Source organism: Amblyomma maculatum, chromosome 1 (assembly GCF_055883805.1).
Source record: "Amblyomma maculatum isolate TAMU_Amacu chromosome 1, ASM5588380v1, whole genome shotgun sequence".
Lineage (NCBI taxonomy): Eukaryota > Metazoa > Arthropoda > Arachnida > Ixodida > Ixodidae > Amblyomma > Amblyomma maculatum.
This window is the reverse complement of record NC_139344.1, coordinates 297,824,900-297,846,738: the sequence shown is the minus strand read 5'-3', so window position 1 is coordinate 297,846,738 and position 21,839 is coordinate 297,824,900. Positions and strand designations below refer to the sequence as shown.

General features: G+C 46.0%; 1 protein-coding gene across 4 annotated transcripts in view; it reads left to right on the top strand.

The window, feature by feature from the left end:
• LOC146206862 (mitogen-activated protein kinase kinase kinase 13-like) overlaps window positions 1-21,839 on the top strand; it is a 135,250-nt gene that overhangs the window by 80,575 nt on the left and 32,836 nt on the right. For all 4 annotated transcript variants that reach the window (XR_014704551.1, XM_084591639.1, XM_084591638.1 and 1 more), the window contains 3 exons: window positions 3,128-3,463; window positions 3,520-3,648; window positions 14,681-14,954. Coding sequence is in view for 3 of the 4 variants with exons in the window: in XM_084591639.1 (XP_084447765.1) it covers window positions 3,128-3,463; window positions 3,520-3,648; window positions 14,681-14,954 (739 nt within the window). In the remaining variant the exon portion in view is untranslated. The remainder of the gene's footprint in view (window positions 1-3,127; window positions 3,464-3,519; window positions 3,649-14,680; window positions 14,955-21,839) is intronic.

Here is a 21,839-nt window from a genome sequence, read left to right as displayed (position 1 = left end):
AGTATATCCAGTCGATTACTCATATTTCATACCACACACTCAAAGAATAAACACGCATTATGTCCGCATTTCATTTCTGCATTATATTAATTGCTTGCGTATTAGGTGCTCGTCATCTTTTTCGCATTTTTCCGCTTTCTCTCGGTGCGTGCCAAGAACTGCATCATACCTGCCAATTCGACGCGCAATTATCACTGCTTTTATTTCTGTTTGTTTGCTCTGTACCATTTGATGCCAGTAAAGCGTCCGCACTCAAGTGTCCACTATGAACGTTTTACGTATGTGACGGGTTTAATTTTTCATATTTTATTTGAAGTAATGCCCTAGCTGTACTTGACTTTTTGTTTTTGTTTTCATCTAAGCAGCTGGTTCACCCTTTGGTTAGTGGCACGCAAACAAATGTCCGTGATATACGTAATTGTTAATCACGAACAAAGAATAAATGCTTGAGTCGCGTATACCTTTATTTCTTTTTTTTTTTTGCCGGTAAATACCACAGTGCTTTAAATTAGTACGGTAGTGAATAAATTTGTTTTGCTCGCACACTGTATTTGTAATTTCTATAAGCGGTGATTAGGGCACATAAAGAACACCGATTAAAGAGATATATTACAGATTACTGACGATTTAAGATAAACGTTGTTGTGTATTAATAAGCGCAAGCTGCAAAATGTAAGCAGGTGTTCGTAAATAAGGTTTGTAAAAAATAGGTGTTCCTAAAGAGGCCTTACAAAGCACAAGCTTTGATTCGCATGTGCACTGCTTTTCTCCGCGTGTTAATAGCACTCCTGGGCAGCAGCCTTTATTCCCTTACGGGAAGAACGAATGCAAAACACCACGCTTCATTGCAAACATTAAGTACAAATTGCTCATCTGGACGATTTGTAACTGTCCACAGGAAGAAATGTTGAGAGTTTGATAGCGATTGAAACATCGTGCGCTGCTCCGGACTACCCAAGCGTGCACGATGTCTCCCGATAGACGTAAAAGAATGGCAGGGATCAGTTTAAGCATCTGAAATAAGTAGCCTCTTTATTAATTATCACACTAATTGCGTAGCGTCTGAAAATCGCTCCAAAGAGAACCGCAACCCTCCTCTGTACCCCCGCTATCCCGCGGCCACTACGCGCAGAGTGGCGAACGTGGCACCCCTGTTGCACGTCACGCCCTCTCGCGGGAGTCGGTTCTTGTCATCGCAAAAGCGGCCCGCTCTCCGGCGCCGGTCGTCACACTGCCCAATATTCTAGAGCATTATAGCGTTGCCTCAGGTAGGTTTGCGGTGACCAGTTGCGACGTGTCATGCGGGAACGTTTTCACAGCTACAACTTAACAACGAGTATCCCAATACATTAGATCCTACGGAGCAATGCCGGGACCGGATGAAAGCGGCGTAACAGCCGGGAAAACGCAGCAGTGAGGAATTTAACAACGGGGCTCTACTGTATATCCTGTCTTGTAATCGAACAACCCTCGATAATGTCCTCTTCCTTCGGTCTTTCGGTGCTGCCAAATAAAAAAGTTGGCAGCATTTACTCAGCACATAATAAAATATTTGCGAGCAGCCATGATGTCATGTCATGCTTGTAAATTATGCGACTAAACATGACAGTCTACTTCAAAGTGGTTAAGAAATTATATGGCGTGCCTATGCAGGCAACTACGGCACAAAACAAGACTGTGGTCGTATTAGTCCGCTTCTCTGGCAAATACAATAACGACTGCAACCCCAATATGTGTCTGAGGGGACTTAAGTCAGCGCCTGTCGGGCCATAACACTTTGGTGCCTTTGCGTTTCACCTCCATAGAAACGCGAAATGGAAAGGCGTCCGCGTGTTGTGCGATATACATATAGTCACACATATGCCATATTCATAGCTAGTCTTGGGTGTGCGCTTCGTTCGACCTGAATCTGATTCCAAAGTTCTTTAGTGGGAGCTGGACGAAATATTGTTGTACATCTACTAGACCAGGTTTCGTTTTAAACTAAAAATCATATGAAATTTTTGTACCTCGAAAGCGCAGCAGGAAGCATTTTCTTTTAACTTTGATGCACAATACCTTTGTTGGTTGTGCGCCAATGAAAATAATAATTATTTCTTCCAGTCCTACTCTAATCGTCGGTCCACTCATTCACAATACACTGGAGCCCATCACATCTGACGATAAAGACAATATACCAAGCTACTACATAAATATTCTTGCTTTTGTTATATAATAGAACAGGAAAGAAAACTCAGTATTAAAATGTGGATAGAAAAAAAAATACATCTAAAGTTTTTTTGTTTATTTCTGAACCCGTTTGAACCCTTTTGATTAAAAAATTGGAACGGAATGGGTCTCCGGAGCCGAAACCGAACCCGACCGGAACCCGAAAAAATTTCGGTTCGACACCCTGGTGAATATGTCCTTTGAGGTGTGTGATGGTTTCTTAAGCTCAAAATATTGTGCAGCTCATTGGAATCTGAAAAATGATTTAGTTACTGAAGGTAAGGTTGAGACAGGTTCTGTATTATCTGCCTAGTGATATGGAGTTTCACCCCTTGCGAAAGAAAAATCTTTTCCCGTTTTATGAACTCTCCACCCCAAAGTGACGTCAACTTTGCTGGGAAAAAAAGTGGCTTCAGTACACATATTATTGCATGTAACTATTTGAAATGCATTGCTTGCTGGCGCTGCCAACACCTAATTTAGGGGCCACTTGTGCATTTTTAGTGTGGGGTTCTACTCTGAGTGTATCTGCATAACACTCAGAACAGGCATGCGTTGACAGTAAGTTCCCAGTAAAGGCCCGTGAGACACTGGTGTTGTGCTTTGCTCATGGTACACGTCATCAGAGCAAACATGTAAGTCATGTTAGCACTGAGCATCAAGACAGTGAGTGTGCACACTGGAAATTGTGTAATTGTGACCACTGCCTACTGACATGCTGAACAAAAATAGCCTTTCTTGCACTTCGAGGCTGCAAGCCTTGCAGAAATTGATTCAAGTAATGATGCTCCCACGCTCTGGTGTTTAGGGCACTGCTGTATTTGGATGGAGGCATTAAAGAACCCCGGGTGGTTGAAATTTCTTCCACTGCATTGTCAGATCTCTAGAGGCACGTTGTCCAGCGTTTTTGCTTGTGCAGGAGCCCCAAGCCACGGAACCGGCCCGCCTTCCGGCATATCCTGATGCATCTAGACATAGCTGCTGTTGAGATTCTCAGCACATCCAAGGAGAGCTACTTTGCAGCACAAGCTGGGTGGAAGGAGGAAATTCGGCGCTACATGCAAAGTATCAAGCAGGACAGTCAGCATGGGCCGCAGGGGGAGCAGGAGCTTATTCGGCGGCGCCGCGAGGAGCTGCGCCACGCCCAGGACATCCGACTGCACTACGAGCGCAAATTGGAACGCACCAACAACCTCTACATGGAGTTCACTGCCTGCTTGCTGCAGCTGGAGCAGCGAGAGCGGGAGATCATTCGGTCAGTTGATCCTTGTTGCCCCCTCTCTGGTCTGCTGACAGCTGGTCTCACTGCAGACGCGAGCAAAGCCTAGAGATGGGCCCAGGCTGTCGTCCCTACAAGAAGCGCATTGTGCGGCCCCTCATCAAAGCCCAGGAACGGTTTGGGAAGAAGCGTAGCTATCGGCTCTCCACCGATCCTCCCAGGTGACCTTTTGAAACTATTCGATCAAACCTCATAAGTGTCACTAGCAGTGAAGCATTACGACATTGCCATATGGCAGTATCTTGCACTTGATAATGTGCTGACAGTCCTCAAGAGCATGCGTCGTGACATGTTTGTGTGTCTAGCCACTGGGCAGTCCGCAACTCACCATAGTAGAATCTAGAAACATACAATTGTTGGGCACCAACCAGCTCTGTGCAGCATGATTTTGTTTTGGTGCCCGCTGTTCTTGGCGGTAAAGCATGTTGTCATCAATGCCCAATTTCAGATTGCATTCCATCTTTAGGGGTCGTGAGGGAGCATTGCACCTGGGTTTGCCACTCTTGTGTCTGTCTTGTGAGTCATCTTGTTGCTTTCTGCTGCAAGTGCCTTGCCTCACCATTAACCAACCACTGACATTACTCCTCCATTAAAATTTGATATTCTCACACCTCTAATAAATTTCTTTTTTTTTTTCTGGCCATGTATTGCTGAATATTTTATTTGTAATTTAACTTGTCAGTATTTGAAAAATGTTCTATTTGATTTTAACTTTGTTTTAATACAATTGAGTTTCTGTGTAACGAACCTCCACGTAGTGAATTCCTCAATATTACGAAGTTTTTCAATTTCCCACCGCTGCCCCCATTGAAGTGCGTGTATCTAAAAACTCCATATAACGAATACAGTCGAACCCGGATATATCGAATTTTAGTTATATTGAACTCACGGAATATCCCCTTGAAAGTCCCATGCAAAAGTATTGGCAAGCCGCGTCATATATCAAACTCAATTCCATCGGTCGTTCGATATATCGATTTCCGCACCACGCACTGGAAAGTGTGCCTTTCCCAAAGACGATCGCATCGCCCTTGGCTGTTTGCCGTGTGATGTTTTCAAGCCACGCGCGGAAGTAATGAGAGGGGACAGTTCGGCTAGGGCAGCGCCGCGCCCATTCCCTAAAGGCGCGCGCATTTGCGGTTGTCGTTTCCCGCACGCCAGCACGTGACGTTTGCAAGCCATGTGCGTGAATGAACCAGAGAGAACCGGTGGGAACAAGAGGGGAAAAACGCGACAGAGCGAAGCGTAAGGGTGTGCCCATTCTTTTGCCGAGCTATCTCTCTCCTTCCTCTTTCCCGGCCTTCGTTCGCAGTAGCACGCGCTACGCATGCGTCAAGCCAGCTCAGCCCATTTTCAGACGAAAACAGAACGTCGGACGCTTTCTGTATTGCGAACCCTCTGCGCGCGGCGGCTGACGTGGCTATGGCACCTGCGGAAGTCAAGAAGTGGCAGATTATTATTATTTTTTTTGCGAGAGTCTATTTTATCGTTGTGCTGTAAGCGCGGTGTAGTGTAAGATATGGCATTACGAAGCGGCATTTTTTTTTTTGCGGGAGTCGTTTATTTTTGCATGTATGAATCAACGAAAGCACGCGGTCAGCTGCTATCATGACACCGGCTTTTAGCATTTTTCGCTTCAAACAGCATTTGCAGCTACTGTATCACGCTTTCCAATGATTTTGTGGCAGTGGGCTACGCCCGCCCCAAGCGCGGCGTGATAAATCGAACCAGGCTTGTGCAATTAAGCCATCACGCGCAGTCTGCCAAGTTCGCTCCCCGCCGCCACAGGAGCTATCAAAAGATAAACACTCCGCGACGTTATCGCTGCGCAGCATCTTGACACGCTGCCAAGAAATGAGCTGTGGATGAGACGACCGAAACGGAGTGCGACATGCAAGCGAAAACGCTCGCGATTTCTGCTGCGGCTACACAGTAACCTTGTTTTGAGCTACCGCAGTGGCTCGAACGGTAGAAGGACGCAGTTCGAACAAGTTGGAAATTTTTCGCTCTGTCGCTGCCGCTCGTCGCTGAGATCGCTTAATCGCTTTCATGTGAGCGAGCTGGCCTTAAGGGGGGACATGGCTCTTAAAGCTATGTTTCTTAATTTTCGACCAAACTTGATAAAGCTAGGTAGTCTGATTCAGTTTCTTGCGTTGATTTCGAATATGTAACTATTTTTCCAATTGGCCAATTAGTTCACAAGATAGATGAAATTAATTGTTCACAATTTGCAGAAACAATGAAAAAGTAACCACACTAAAAAAAAAAATTCATATTGACACTATGCTAGGTACTAGAAAGCATAATGTATACAATGTTAGGAGCACTTTTTTGATAAAACAAATATTAGCGATATTATAGCATTTCAAAGTCCACCATTCAAATGTGGGTGCCCTACTGTCTGACCTAGAGCAAAATTTAAAAATTTTTAAAACGTAAATTGCAAAATCTGCTCTTAAAATTGTGTGCTTTGCACTTTTAGCTACATGCCACAACAAAAATTATGGTTCTACCTCCATTGAAGGCAGAGATATCGCTTCTGCAAATAAGCAAGAAGTTCAGAATCGGTGTTTTGAGAAAACGAGAAAAAAGAGATTGGCTCTTTTTTAATCAAAAATGTAGAGAAAATATTGCAATATTTTGCAATGTAAGTGACTAGAAGGCACCAGGGATGTAGTCAGACTGACTATTGCCACCCAAATGACGTTTTTTGAAAGCGTGCTGCATGTCCACAGTGGTCTTGCACTTGTTTGCAGATGCCACTGCTCGGCAGTGGTCTGTCACCATCTGAGAGTAGGGTGGTGTTCTCAGGTTGTGCCGTTGCAGTGATCTCTGGAAGAGGGTGAGAGCAGCCTCAACTTCCATTTCACCAGCCTTCTTGGTGGTGTTTATCTGGCATGCATGGGTCTCCTTCCAAGCCTTGTATGCCGGGTCATCTTCGCTTGGGGCACGCTCGCAACCAGCGCAAAAATTACTCAGGACCACGTAATCGAGAACCAGTCCTGTAAACAGCTTGATGACCGTGCAGACGCCGATATGGGACGAGTGGCCGCGCATCATCCAGGAACCGTCGTATGACACAGCAATGTTTCCGGGATTTGCAACCTGCAATTTATCATATAGATCCCGGACCGATGGCGCGCACAGAGACGTTTGCTTCTCGGCAGCAAGAGCTGCCGCGGGCGCCAGCTTCTTCACATACCTTTGCCAAGTTTTGTTGTGGAGGCCACAGTGCGAAATGTTCATGGTCGCAAAAACGTCATTGAGTGCCGTTTGTCGATTCCCGGTGGCTTGCATCGCGCGCGCAGCAAGGACGTTCACAACGAACGGGTTGCACTTCTTTTTTCCGTTCACACGGGGCGAGCTCCACGCCGACGCAACATCACCGCAGCACGCACACTCGATAATAATCTTTATGGCGAGGCCATATTCACGTTCACCTTTCCCTACCGTGACGCTACCGCTGCACACCTTGCACTTCACAAACGACATCAACGCGTTCATTGAGTCCAAACTGATGACAACGAAGCCCGTCTCGATGTCCGATGGCGCGGCCGTAACATCGTCAGCGCGAGTGAAAAAATCCATCTTTCGCTTGGTGGCCGGTGTTGAAGAAAGAACTTGTAGCTTTTCTTGGGCTTCCATTTCTCTCTGCAACAACTCCGTACGCTGCAATATTTCGGTGTCGCGCCGAATGTGGCTGCTGTCCAGAATGCATTCACTCGTCGGCGATCCGGTTAGGCCTAAGTCTACTTCGGTACTGTCCGCAGCTTCGGCATCACTTGCTGTTCGCACTTACTCTTCATGCTCGCATGACACACGAGAGTGGCCAGATGCAGAGTTTTTGTTCTTGGCCCTTTTGTATGACCGCTCCAGACTCTTCCATTTATTTTCAATCTGAAGCGCCGTCATTGCTTCTCCGAATTCTGCAATAATGGCATCCGCTATTGCCTGCCAGAGGGATTTTTTTGTGCTTAAGGAAACGTGAAAAACCAAGGGGAAAAGAAAGTGTACGGGATGAGCTGAGGTCTTGCAAGGACTTTATCTGAACTTTGCACTCTGTAAACTTTTCCTTATGTTTTATTTCATTTGCAAGTAATGATACTCTACTATACCTAGTCGCATGGAGATACATCCTTACAGGAAAATAAATGATGCATGAAAATTTCTGCTTTGGTGCCAAATAATTCCTGCCATTTGTAAGTTTTGTACAAGCACGCAGTTTAATTCTATTATGAAGAAGTAGGGTCACTGACCAAGTCCTTGTGAACAAGGAAGCCGTAGGGCTTCCGAAACGGCATGTTTTATTAAATGTATTAGATTTTGACTTGGTCAGTGACCTTACTTCTTCATTATGTCACCACCTGACCAGACGATGTTTCGTCAAACTCTAGACTACAGTTTAATTCTAGCGCATCTGACACCATGCTTATATCAACCTTTTTGGCTTTGTTCCCTGTTTGCTGACAATACAATAAAATAGACCTTACCGAAATCCACCCTTCTTCCTGAGAAGGTCCTTTAACTCCTTATATTTTGAAATTAAAAAACGAGTCTTTCGTGGCGGCCATAGCTCCGGTCCAAGGATGTTTCCCTGGTGCTCTGGTTCGGAGTCTTGATCTTGACGCTGCGCAGTTCGATCTTCGCTGGCATCGTTCCATCTGTAAAAAGGTGAAAATGGCGAACCTGTAAACATCGTGTTGTGCTTGCAGTCACTGCAAAAGTACAAGTCGAGCAGTTCGCATTGCGTTTTCTTTGTTTGGTTCGAGTATGCTTGCTCGAGACAGCACAAGGATAGCACGAAATCGGACGGCAGCCAATATTCTGTTTCCTACTTACTAATTTTTTAGTCTCTCGAGCCGGCAAAAACAGCGAGCAGACTCGCACATAGGCAGAGAAGGTATGACAGGAACTCCATGCCTAGGTGAAATCAGAAAAAAAAAAAATGCATTCCAGCTTCAGTGCATGTGCATTTCGCAGCAGCTAGCGCGAAACGTACGTGTTCTTGTGCTGAACACGCGTGAAAAGTTCACATACCAAGCTACACAAGTTACGCGGTTTTTACAACAACGTGCATCATGTCGCATGCACGTGTTTGCTTTTTAGTCAACATACCTGGTGTCGAGTACGCGTAGCCGTCCCCTTGGCGAACTCGAGTACCGTTTTCGTCGATGATTGGAGTAATGCGAGTCTCCTCGCTGTCAATCAGAACCAGTAAGCCGTCGTCTGCGTCAATTGCGGTTGCTCGCACGGCTATGGCACGGCCTGCAGTACTTTGGCACTGAGCTCTGAGTAAGTGCACAGTTTTCGTGAACTTTTTCTGAACTAGACCTGCACGACGTCGGAACTTTTTTGAAACGAATGGCGTCGTGCAGAGGGCGCCATGTTGCATTGCTGAAACGAATGGCAAAGTGCAGCACCGCGAGAACCAGTTCAGGTAGTGCAGGCGAATCGAACGGACCTATTGTCAATGTTGGAGCCTTCTTCCGAGGTCGACGGGGTTCGGCAGTAGACCACGTTCGGGAAGGAGCCCTTGAAGTTGGCAGCCGGCTCGGTGACCTGCAGGCTGCTCCCCAGGGCAACAGCAACAATGCTGAGGTCTTCGGTTGAAGGGGTATAAACCAGGCACGTAGCCAGGGGGGGGCTTATGGGGCTTCAGCCCCCCCCCCCCCTTGAAATGTTTTCGTGCTGTCATGCACCGCCGTCCAAAACAACCACCGGCGCTCGAAAGCATTCTGGGTTTTGTCTACAATATCTTTTTCCGGTTCGTTCGAAAATACATTTCGGCATGAACATTACGAACTTGGGGGCTACATTTCGTAGCAACGCCCATGCAGACGGAGTCACGTAAAGCCAGGAACCATTTCCGAGCACTAAGTTTCAAGGGCGTTTAGATAGCGAGCGGGCTTGTCGCGTCAACTCGCGCCGGCCGCGGAGGTGGGGGTGGACGACGAAACAAGACAGGTTTCCATTCCCGCTGAGTGTTTCAAAGGCGGTATTTAACTCGCCTTCGACTCCCCGCTTCCTCAAAATCCCTGTGTCTCTCTTTTGGGGCTTTCTTTTTTCTCGTGCCTTCTGCGAATCCTCACCGTGCTGTAGCAGCTCTTAGTGGTACTCCCTCGCCCTTCTCCCCGTACACTATGCTCTCTCCGTGGTTGCGCTTTTTGTTTGTGGTTGTTTTTTTTTTTTTTTTTTTTTTTTTTCCGTTTTCACGCTTCTTCCTACGCGCCGAAGAGAAGGAGCTGAACATTGGCCCAGGAGCATTTTGGTTTTTTTATTGCACCTCGTTTTTTTTCCTACACCGCTCTACGCCGCCCTGCGCATCTTGCGGACGCCGGTGAGCGACCGCGACCAAAAGGCATCGAAGCGGCGCCGATGGCGGCGGAGTGACCGTTTGTCTCCTGATGAGGCGCCCAAGCCCCCTCCCCGCCACCTCCTTTTTCGGGATGGAGACGGAGACGAGCTGCCCTTTCAGACCTTAATCCCCCTTAAAACAGAAACTGACCTTGCGGGCGCCGGTGAGCGACCGTGACCAAAGGCACCGAAGCGGCGCCGACGGTGGCGGAGTGATCCTTTGTCTCCTACTGCGCCGCCCAAGCCCCCCCCCTCTTTTTTCGCGATGGAGACGGAGAGGAGCTGCTCTTTCAGACCTTAATCCTATTGGCACCCGCGGCGACGACCACGGGAACCTGATCTTTTGTCTAAAAGTTCGGAGGCGTGTCGCCGATCAGCATTGACCCTGCTCGCCGACTTCTCGAAGCAGGCGGGTGAACTTCTGAGAAGTAACGCCAGGGAAATGACCTCATTTCAAAGTGTTCATTTCTTGGCCTTTACGTTTTCATATCAGCGGTATGCACTTCTTTGCTGGTTTCGAACTGATATAGTTCTAGATTTCGTTTAATATTTTCTGTACTTATTCAACAGACAGAATCAGGGAAGCATTGATGTCAGTTATTTCTGCCACAATGTTTGTCACATACATATATGTTCTTTTATAATAAAGTTAATATTTTACATTTGTCTTGGCAGTGCGTACTGCGTGGCATTCAAGAATTCGTTTGCAGCACCTAATACACAATGGCTATTGGCTGGAATTAATCATATTTGATCCATCGACAAATTCTATATGGAGGAGGATGCGCTGCAACGTGAGCCCCCCCCCCCCCGAACAAAATTTCTGGCTACGCCACTGGTATAAACCAGATCTCAAAGGACAGCGCCTCCTACAGATGTCATGTAGTGGTGACAAGTCTACTCATATTTTTATCTCTTGCATTCACGTGCTTCCTCCACTCTTTGAGTATGCTGCACCGTTGCGGTTTGAGGACGCTTCACCGCACGGGTCACTGCCCATGTGATGAAGTATCCCCATAACGCAGAGGGGACCGTTTGTGACAATGCACCACTGCTACTGTGTTGCACTGTGAAAAGGGCCATGGTGGCACTTGTGATTTTGGAGCAATACTTCAGCACTGTGTTTTAAGCACCGCATGCTTTTATTGGATGTATCTCGTAAGTTTTTCTTTTTTTTTGCTGCTCTTGAAAGTTTTCGATATTTTGTTAAGCCATTCGTGTATAGCAGGTTTGCTGTTATGCTGTCTCATCGACAGACTCACTTTCCTCGTTAGATAGTGTGGGAGGTGCGTCTTTTATGGCTTTTGTGTTTCAGCTAATACAACTGGAGGTGGTACATGTGAAATTTATTTCAGGTATCAGTAGGTTGGGAAAAGCGCAGCAGCCTTAGATTTTGAATTTCATAACGCCGCAGTGGAGCCCAAGACTGCCAGAATTAGTAACATTTACAGATGCTGGAACATCGAAATGCTATAGAATCTGCTCTGTGAATGAAATACATAACCTAATGTCCCAAGTCATTGCCAGCCCATAGAAAGCGTAAAAGAAATGCAGCTTTTTCCATTTTTATTCAGTCCTTGATGTTTGAAAAATTAACCTCCTTAATTTTATAGCTCACATCATTTTTTTTTTTTTTTTATGTGATAGCATGCCTTGCAGTACAAAACACTTGTTTACAAAAATAGGTACACGTAGCGCTGGTGATAGGTGGCCCTTGCTAGATTTTCTTTGGATAGTATTTGTATGGTGTCTAGAAGGGGGCAGTGTGACGGGCGGGAGCCGGCGAAGCGCACAGCGGAGCGATGAAAGCTATAGATGGCGCTACTTGCAGCAGGTGTGCAGCCGTCGCAGCGGTTGGAGGGGGCGGCACAGGGCACAAGGCAGGCGTGTCGCGTGAATTTTGCGTCGCGTTTGAATTTTTATTCTGGTGCGATGCCAACATGACGAAATGTTTGCAGATCGGAGATGAAAAGATGCATTGTTTTCTCCATCAGTGCGCGCAAATGGAGTTTAGCGACGTAATTTAGGAAAAGCAAGCTTTAATAGAACGCATATCAGAATATTAACTCTGTACGCGTTTAGTTTTCACTAAAAGCTTGATAGCACAAGTGAACATGGACAACGAACACGGACAATTCGGAACTCTGACTGGGAGCTTGGAGTTCGGATGCAGCCGCGGCAAATATAATGAGTGGCCACAGAAAAAAAAAAAGAAGGACGTACTAGCAAATTAGTTCTCAGCGCGCTACGACACGCTAAGAAGTAGACAAACGTAAAACAGACAGGACGACGAACAGAGCGCTGTCTGTTCGTCGGGCTGCATGCGCAAGCAACATGACGTTTATGGAATCACGTTACTTGGAAGTTGTAGCTCATAAACAATAGGTGCACTTATGGATGATCTGGCGCATCTCATATCATGCACTAAATATTTTCCATCACTGCTTTTGCTGGACAAATCCACAATACCAAAGGAAACACTTCATTACAATTAAGGTAAAGAAATCATTTGCACAAAATGTCCACAATTAAGAGCATAAATGATGTTTATTTTATTAATACAATATACAAATGCAGACGTTAGAGCGACCGAACAACGAATGGCTCTGCTTTGAATTCACTTTGTTTATAACTTCGAATGTTTCTGGCGGTCATTTTGAAGAGCCGTGTCCTTTATTCAACGAGTAAAAAAAAAAAAAAATGAATCCATAGTTAGCACCACAAGCTGGAAACATTTTGCAGTAACCTCTTTATGATGAACATCGCGCATCCCACTTGGTGGAGTTTGTTAGACTGTTGAGAAACTGCGCGAAATTATGCACACTGAAAGCATAAAACGTTTTCTTTTTTTAACAAAAAATGTGAATGCGTCCCCTACTAACGCCGGCCAGCATAGTTCTATATGCTACAGCCAGGAACAAACGTTTGGGGGCAGCCGGATTTGTGGGAAAAATTTATTTTTTCGTTGCCTCGCAAGCTTGTCTTGTGATATTTTTTTTTTCTCTGAATGGAGTGTGCATGTCCCCTCGTGACTCCACAAATTTCTTTCTTTATAATTGCCCGACCACACACACACACACACACACACACGCACGCACACGCACACACACAAAGAATTCCACGAGCCAGCATCCCTCAAACTTTTGTCCCTGGCTGTAAAATAAGCCTCACCTACCAAATTGTTGCGTGCACAGCGATCCTAATTGCATTCAGCTGCTGCTCGGGTGACTTTGAGGCCAGAATCACAATTATGGCAAGAAATTGTGCTGCTAAAATTCTGTGTCACATATATCCTGCCATGTAAAAGATAAGCTGGCTATCCCTTGTTTCACCCACATTATTGTGGCCTGAACTGAGGCACAGCTGAATAAGAGAGCCAGCATCACATTAATGCTCCCAGCATATGTCCTGAAATATAAACATGTCCAGCGTATTAAAATATTATTTTCAGCTGTTAATCAGAAAAGGCATAGCGTAATATTTAAGTTTGGCTTGAATATTCTTCTGTTTCTGTGGATGGGCAAGGTTATAGAAACTAGGGCAGATGATAGTTACGAGCAACTTCGCAGGTCTTGGGTGAAGATTTGTCTCGGGTATTCTATACCGAAAAAGTTGTCCTGCATGCCATGCGTTCGCAAGCGAGACACAATTAGTCGTCAGCTCCTTGTCAGCACGTTTGATATTTCGCACCCCAGTTCACGTTAAGCTACATATTTAGGTGGTCTGAAAAGGGCGTTTCGTCTTTGCACGCTTTGTACCCGCTACTGCGCCCGGGTACAAAACATGTTCGCGCTTTTGCGCCACGAGTGCGCACAGCGTTATCTACTGTATAACACAGGATCAGCACAAAATCACCCACTTCGCACCTCAAAAGGATCACTGTGGTACATGTGCGACTACCAGCTTCGAATTGTTCGCGGTCCACGCGCAAAAAAGCGCTGTCCACGCGTCCCAGACCTCGCCCGCACCCGCGCTGCTGCGCTCAATCGCGCGGCAGCGGCTGGTTCCCCATGCACACCAGAGCGCTGCAGCGCCCCTTGCGGCGCCGGGAAATTTCATCGCGGATCGCGCCTCCCTCTCACAAGGCGCGGATACGTCGCCCGTCACACTGCCCCCTTCTAGCCACCATAGTATTTGAGCAGCCCTCATCCAAGGGTCCCCAAGTCAATTTGTATCCCACAAAGCTCGTGACGTTAGACTTACTTAGTGCCCACCTGCCAACTACCATCTGCCACAGTTATGCTCGTGAATTTTTGCTTAGATTCCGATGATGGATTTTGTGGAGAATGGGCTTTCTAACTACTGCAACGATTGATTGGCACTTCAGTTTTTGCCATCAACGCGAGTGTCCCACCCTCCCACTGGTTGCAGCGATAAGCACCCCTTGCGGAAAATGGGATTTTTTTAATCTAAGCACCCAATCTTTCGAAAGAACATTTTATTTGGCAAACATCTTCAGCAAATGCAATTACAGTTTGCTCCAACCTGAAGCTGTGGCAGTTTAAACTCATTCCGCTGTCAAACAGCTGGCACCTAACAAAACAATGCCTGCGCAACCTGCCAATTCCAGGTGACTCTGATGGAGTTACCGGGGTCGGCCGACTTTTTGCCGTTCTGTGCTGCCAACTGTCGTATAGTGTCAGAGCGCAGCAACACCACAAGTGTGCTTGTTCTTCTGCCTGCTTTTCTGTTCACAAAAACAGGATGCTTAGATTAGATTTTTTTCATCAAGTTAGGAGGGGCTACTTAGTATCATGAAAATACAGTAGTCCTTAAAGTGATATTTCACTGCCGATTTTTAATGACAATTTGATCGGTGATCGCATTGTGTGATGTCAGCCCAGAGCCCGTGGAGTCTCCTTCCACCAAGGCCCGTTCCAGGAGGGCTATGCACCGCCGCAGTGGCTCTGGCAGCAGCTGCCGTATGGTAGACAGCGAGACGCAGACAGATGAGCTGCTCAGCTTGGCCCAAAATGCCTTGGACCTCAACAGCAATCGGGGGGGGGCCCCTGTGCAGCAGACGGCTGACACACCTAGTGAGCGCCCCCCTAGCCGCCACAAGCGAGCCATGACTGACAGTGATGAGTCACCCAGCCACACCCATGGAAGCCAGGTGTGTTCTCTTAAGGCCATGCCTACCGGTGTTGTTGGCCATGCTTGAGCACGCTTGCCTGTTGTTCTTAGTGGTCAGGAGTCTCAAGTGCACTTATCTGTCTGGCCGCAGAAGTATAGTTGAATGGAGAGAAGCATCATAACAGAGATGTGCACAAAGTGTCAGCAAGTACTTCCTTTATGGTGTCTGTTGCACAAACAGCTAACAGGCAAAGGAAAGACCACGAAGGGACACCCGGACATTTTTTGTTTTGTTTATGGACTGATTTAGATTAAACTTACATCACATGTATTTTGGCATGCTGTTTTTTGCAGAGTGCATAGCTTTCAAAATTTTGCCTAATTAAGTGCTTCATTCGGGGGTGAGCGAATTACTAAACACACTAGGGCATGATGAAAACGTGCCTGCCAAAATGATCTAGAAATATTACAGAGTGCAAATTACGAGCGCTGCGACGGAGAACAATCATGCACTCATGTACCAACTAGCTCAACTTTCTGTATTACTACAGAGTGCAACTAACCAAGAATTGAGGTGCTAGATTAATTTGAACTTTGAAATTATGCTTTTCTGTGGAAAAGCTCGAGTTGACACCCATTGTAAATAATTAGTTTTGGAAATGTTGCCTCATCATAATTGCATATATTTGAATCTTATTGCACTCTTCAAGGAAGTATCTTTGCAACAAAGAAAAAATGAAAGCAAAAGCACAAATAGTTCAAGAGATATTGCTCCTCCAAAACTGCAGTACCCTCAAAATTGCAGAGAAAACAAGGAAAAGCATGTCAGAACATGCAGATTTAAATTATGACAAAGACTGACATATCAATATGATGAGAAATGGTTGGAAAGTAAATTAAAGCAAAAATTAATGTTCTACGCCAATTTGTGCCAAAGTTAAACCATAATAAAACCCTCAAAGGAAAGTTCTATTTCAGTGCCGAGACAACCTTTTCTGTAAATTTTCCCGCATGGTTATTACATTTACCTTGCTGTCCGAAGATACACGAGATCTAGCAAAAGAAATCAACTGTAGCAAGAGCAGGACCAGAAATATTGATCTTCCAAAACTGCAACACCATCAAAATCTGAGACTATGAGGAGCACACATGTTCACAGTATATTTAATTTATTTATTTATGGGCGGATTTGCACCAGATTTGCATCGCTTGTGAATTTTCTCGTGCTCATTCCAAAACTGCAAACTGTTTTCGCGAGAACTGTCTTTGCAAAAAAAATCGCTTTTTAGAAAATGTGATTTTCGAAATCAGTAGCTCTTTATCTACCTATCTGCTAAGTTTTTCATCTCTAGGATCAGTATTTTAGTCACAGTGCCAATTTATATAATCAGTATCACCCGATTTGGGCCAAATACAGCCCCCGAAACAACCATTTTCCGCATGCGAGGCATCGGAGCCATCTTAGTCTCATTCGAAAGAGCCGCCTTTCCAAATTGCCACCTCTGCTTTTTCCATTCACCCATTGGTCACATAAAAGATAGCAAAAAAGAAAATGGGCATTCGCAGTCCTATTGGCTTTCGGGGTTGGTAGGTAGGTAGCAACTTTAATGATTCAAAAAAGAACCAAGTGAGGGGGGGTAAAGGGAAGTGAGCGAGCAGGACGACGATGGGCCCTCAAGCCGCTCTAGATGGCCGGGCACTTTTGAGCTTCGGCGACCCCTCGGGCCCAGCTTACTGTCAGAAGCTGTACCTCCGGCAGCAAGCTGCGCAGAGCAGCCTCCCATTGCTCCTGATGTCTTGGCCCTTGCCATGGGGGCTTGGGTTTGTTCGGGCAGTTCAGGAAGACGTGAGTAAAGTCGGCTCTGGCGCTAGGACACAAGTGGCAGTGAGGAGAGGTTTCGCCACGGTGCACGTGACAGCAGGGCGTCACCCCATTACTGGAGTTGGCTGGCGGTTTCTGCTCGGCGCGCCCCAGCTACCCGAGCTGCAGGGACATGGCGGAGATGCGACACCGGTCATGTTTGGTTCCAAACCACTTTGGGCATTCACGGCAAGAATTTGGTGGGAAAAAAGAGAAAAAAATTGATTAATCATCTCAAGTGATGCCCTGCCCCAGCTGTGTATGCTCAGGCCGACGAAAGTTGTGCACCGAACAATTGAGCGTGCCAGCCTGAAGTAGGCCTAGCGTGTTCCCTAGCACGGGAGACTGCTACTGCTAGCAGTTGCACCCACCACAACACAGTGATATCGCAGGCCGCAGATGGGCGGAAAGACAAACTCAAAACTGAAAAAGCTTAAACTCGCTGCAACTCCAGCAACGAAGCGGTAGTCGGATTGTTTTTGTGATGATGACGGCAGCGCGGCGGGTAGTTTGCTTGGCGAGGCAGAATTCACAATCGTCAGATGTAAAGTTTGCCGAGACTCGTGAAGTGTAGAACATACGGCGGTGATATTCGCGTTGAAAAAGTTGAGCGTGAATAAGAAATTGCTGTCAAACTTATCTCCAGTGCGTAAAATGCGGGGACACGTCATCTTCATAGAGGTCGCTGCACGTTCGTGCCGATTAGAGACACTGGAAAATATTCAGAGTACCACAAAGGTGCCCGCGGGCGCCATTTTCCTTCCAGACCGCCGGACCCAGCTACCGTCTGAACGGCGAGTGACCGCATTCGTAGTCTTCTCACATGTTTTGAAGGTAGCAAAACTGGAAGGTTTTGGTATGTTTATTCAGAACGGTACCGCCAGTGATTATGTGGTCACTAACTTTACTACTTTAGTCTGCAATCGATGGGAAAAGATGAAGTGTGTGGGTGAACCGGCGAACACTTCAGGGCGCCTGCTTTTGTAAATCACCGGCTATTTGGATCAGCTCGTGAATTGTACGCGCAGTGCAGCGTTGTTACATGTGTTACAACATTATACGAAGTGCGAAATAGCATGTCTGCAAAGATTGCAGGAACATGTGCGTACATTTTAAGAATGCCGTCCGCTGGCGCTGCTGTGCCAGACGCGGTAAAGACACGGAGGGCGAGGTGCAGAGTTAAATGCGCTCTGACACGATGAATCGCTTTGTATAAGCAACACAAAGTGAAGCAGCAGGCGCTCCGAGACAACAGACTAACATACAATTTAGTATCGCCGTCGCTGCTCCAAGGATGCCAAGCAGGCTTTGTTGACGCATATTGTTTTGCGTGAACTTAATTCTTTTGCGGCGCCGTCATTAAGTGAAGGAAAAGTAGCGCGCTGGTCGGCTGTAGCACCCATTTTCACCCCGAAAAAAAAAAACATGGCCTAATATATTATTACTATCACCGCGTGGTTGTGAATATTGTACTTTTCTTTGTGTGATGGTGTCTCTTTATGTTGTTTCATCGGCATACACCTCGTGCCGCCAATTTGCTAGAACGTCGCTCATTAACTGCCGTCAAAAAATAAAATGACATCGCACATTGATGGCATCTCTGGTTGACACACATTTGCCAACAGTTTCCAGCTGCGAACACACAACTGTGGTTGATTGGTTTAGTTTATGGTGTTTAACATCCCGATGCGGGGGACAGTAGTGGAGAGCTCCGGAAATTTCCAACACCTGGGTTTCTTTCACGAACAACTAAAAATAAATAGCTAATAAATCTGTGCATAGAGCTTTATGTACTTTTACATTAACAATACAAATAAAAAAGGAAGAGCTGCGGGCGGTCATCGATTCACACACAAACATGCAGAGTGTGTGTGATTTCGCAGAACTGAATATAAATGTATCTGATGCCAGCTGGCTGGATAATTAACTTAATTTGAGGCTAGCTTTTGCAAACTTCCGCAAGTAAAATGGACGCTGCATATTGCTGCGCACGAGCGCACACGGCGATGGAAAAGAAACAATGTTGCCATTAGGCGAACCATGTTCACGTTGAATACTTCGTACGCTTCTTTCGCGGCTAAACGAATAAAATTTCAAACCAATGAACCAGCGTATTTCGCACAAGGTGTTCCTTGATGACGCGAATTTTTCCTGGTAGGTTCTGTGATGTCACACCTACCACTGGTACAGTACAGATCACTCTTTTCGTTCAGGCACAGAGAACACGCATTTCTAGACTCGGGCCTGGTGCCATACCAGGGGCAGAGCAGAATTTCTCACATGTACACTGCGCGAAACGATCGGAAGAAGAGGAACTCCCGCGCAAGACACGTATTCCGCGCACGCGCTTGGAAGGGATATGGCGACGCGAAGTCATGTGATGCGGATCAGCCAGTAGGCGAGCGGTGGCGCGGGGAAAACGAATGCGGTACTCTAAAATTTTTCCACTGACTCTAGCGCCGATCGGGTCGCATTCATAGTCCTTAGTGAATGTGCTTGCTTCCTGTGCAATGCAGAACACTGGAAAGCAGCAAACAGCTTTAAATGACTTTTTTTTTTTTTTTTTTTTCACAATGAATGTTCCTCACTGCGGTCTTGATGTGAGAACGTGGCAAAACGACATAAGTGAAAAAAAATAAATAAAAAGTTGCTTCCTGTATGTGACTCGCGCAACCGAAAAAGTGACAACTAAACGTGCTGCAACTGCAAATAAAAATGAAAGAGGTGACGCTTGCACGTCGGAAAGCAGAGAGACTACATCCCTGAAGGTTTCTAGCCATTTTAAATTGTAAATGTGTGCATTTCACCAGTAAATGTCCGTTAAATAATCCCCCGTTTGTTTTTTGCTCTTTCTCAAGTCATGCATTATAGGCTACTTGCAGTGGCCTCAATATCTTGGCACCCCAAGCACATAGAGCTAGCTGAAATTTTTTTTGCAATGGGAAGCCTAATGCATGCTGTGTGAAATTTTGGAAGCAGATTTTTTTGTTTTTGAAAGTTAAAATTAATTATTTTGATAAGTTTACTCCCACTTGGTACATACGCTTTGTACACTGAAAATATTAAGGCTGCAAAATGAGTGCTAATTTCATATTGGAAAATAGCTCCCAACATTTCATTCTTTACTCTTCTGGCTATCTAACAATGCCTTAATTTTAAGTTTTCAACCCATTATTTCAGAATTTAGGCCTTAAACAACAGAAGTTGATTATTAATTATCTTGCAAACTAATTAGGCTACAGGAAAAAAGATTGCATGTTTGAAATCAGCATGAAAAAATTCAGTAACGCTGTGAATTTTTATTAAAATTCGCCAAAAAATAACAAAATATCTCGACCCGTGTCCCCCCTTAAAGAAAACTGATCTTTTGTTTGGAGGAAGCGTGGTTAGTAACCATCGGATCTTGAGGAGAAGATTTTGATCCTTTAATAATCTAGACTCACAAAGGATAGCAATAAAGCATAAATGAGCATTTTAGGATGTCAAACTTGCCAAAGAAAAAGGTCATTTTGGTGACTGGCACAAATTATTTATTTTGATAATTTTTGGCAAAAAAAGAAAAGGAATTGTAGCGATAGCTACTATAGAAGCTGAGATATCGTTCCTACAGAGTGGTGACTGTGTCCAAAATTCAATTTTGAAAAATCGGCGAAAAATGCTTTTGGTGTATTTTTGAATTACCAAGGCTAAAAGCAACTTGATTAAATGAATTACAACTGGGTTTTTATGTGAATGCTCTGTTTCTCAAAAGGAAATTTATTTCGACAAGGTTTGTGATTCTCCACACCGCTTCGCAATCTCCGCTGACGCCGCGCCACTAACTTTTCAGAGTGCTCGATCTGTCTCACCCATGAGAACTGCTTAGGTATCACTTTTTCATCTGCATCGTCATGCTTACGAGGCTCGTACGCAGCAGGAATCTCCTCGAAAGCGTTCACCCTCCTATCTGTCCTGCCAAGCACCACCCTCTAGTCGGCGCCCTTATCGGTCCGTCGCGGAGTGTCATCACTTCGTCGCTGATTACTGATAGCAGGATGTTACCTTGCCGCGTTACCGGCGCGCCTCTTATCCCTACCTTTCTTTAGTTTCTAGGCCAGTGTGATGCTCGAACGTAAATTTTTTGCGTTTTACGCCGTGGTCGTGACTACGGAATTTCCGTGACTACGGAATGTCACTAAACCAGCTAGGCATAACTACGCGACCTTAGCCCTTTCGCTGTCGGGCGTTGCTGGCCGTGACGCACTCCCAGTGTCGGCTTGGTTTCAGGGAACGAGCATAGTGATTTATTTTTGATTATGATTGTTACTTTCGCCACTTTCGTTGGCCCGCACAACGGAGATAAATGGCACGTTGTGAAATCAAGATTACAGAGGGAGATGGAAAGAGGCTAAAACAACCTCTTTTTCTGCTGCTAGCCGCAAGCAAGGGCGCGGCAAGAGTGAGCGAAAGCAGCGATCGAGTCATGTGTCGCCCCGCAGGGGGCACCTGTTAAAGCAGGTGTTTGCGTGTTCTGTGCGACACCACGGACCCCAGCACCCACGCTTAGCCGTGCGTGGCATCGCCGTGTCTGGGGAAAAGGGGATCCTGGTGGTTGAGCCGATGCCGAGTGTTCGGACCGTTGAGGCCCCTCGGCGGAGGCAACACACCACTTTGGCCCACGCTTCCCATAGACTGCACCTCCAGGCTGACCCACCCGGGGGAAATCGGCAGTCGCCTTTTCCTGTCCTCCCCTCCATCTTTCACTTTCCTGTCATCTATCCTACAACTCTCCTGTCCTCTACTCTCTTCTTGGTTTTTTCCTTACTTCCCGGCAGCGAGGGTTAACCTTGTGTGGCTGACTACCCTGAGTTGAGCCATATTAGGTTATAGTTAAGGTATACAGCTGGCGTGGGCAGGGCTTTTTTTAGGCACCTGTCCCGTCCCCTTGTTGGACTCCATGGTGGGTGGCTGGTACCATAACCGAACAATAAAATAAATTTTATGGCTTCTTCCCTTTCCGCAACTGATCGCCCTCCCGCCAAGAGAGGGCGCACCGATGTGACGAACAAGTTTTTCACTAAAAAT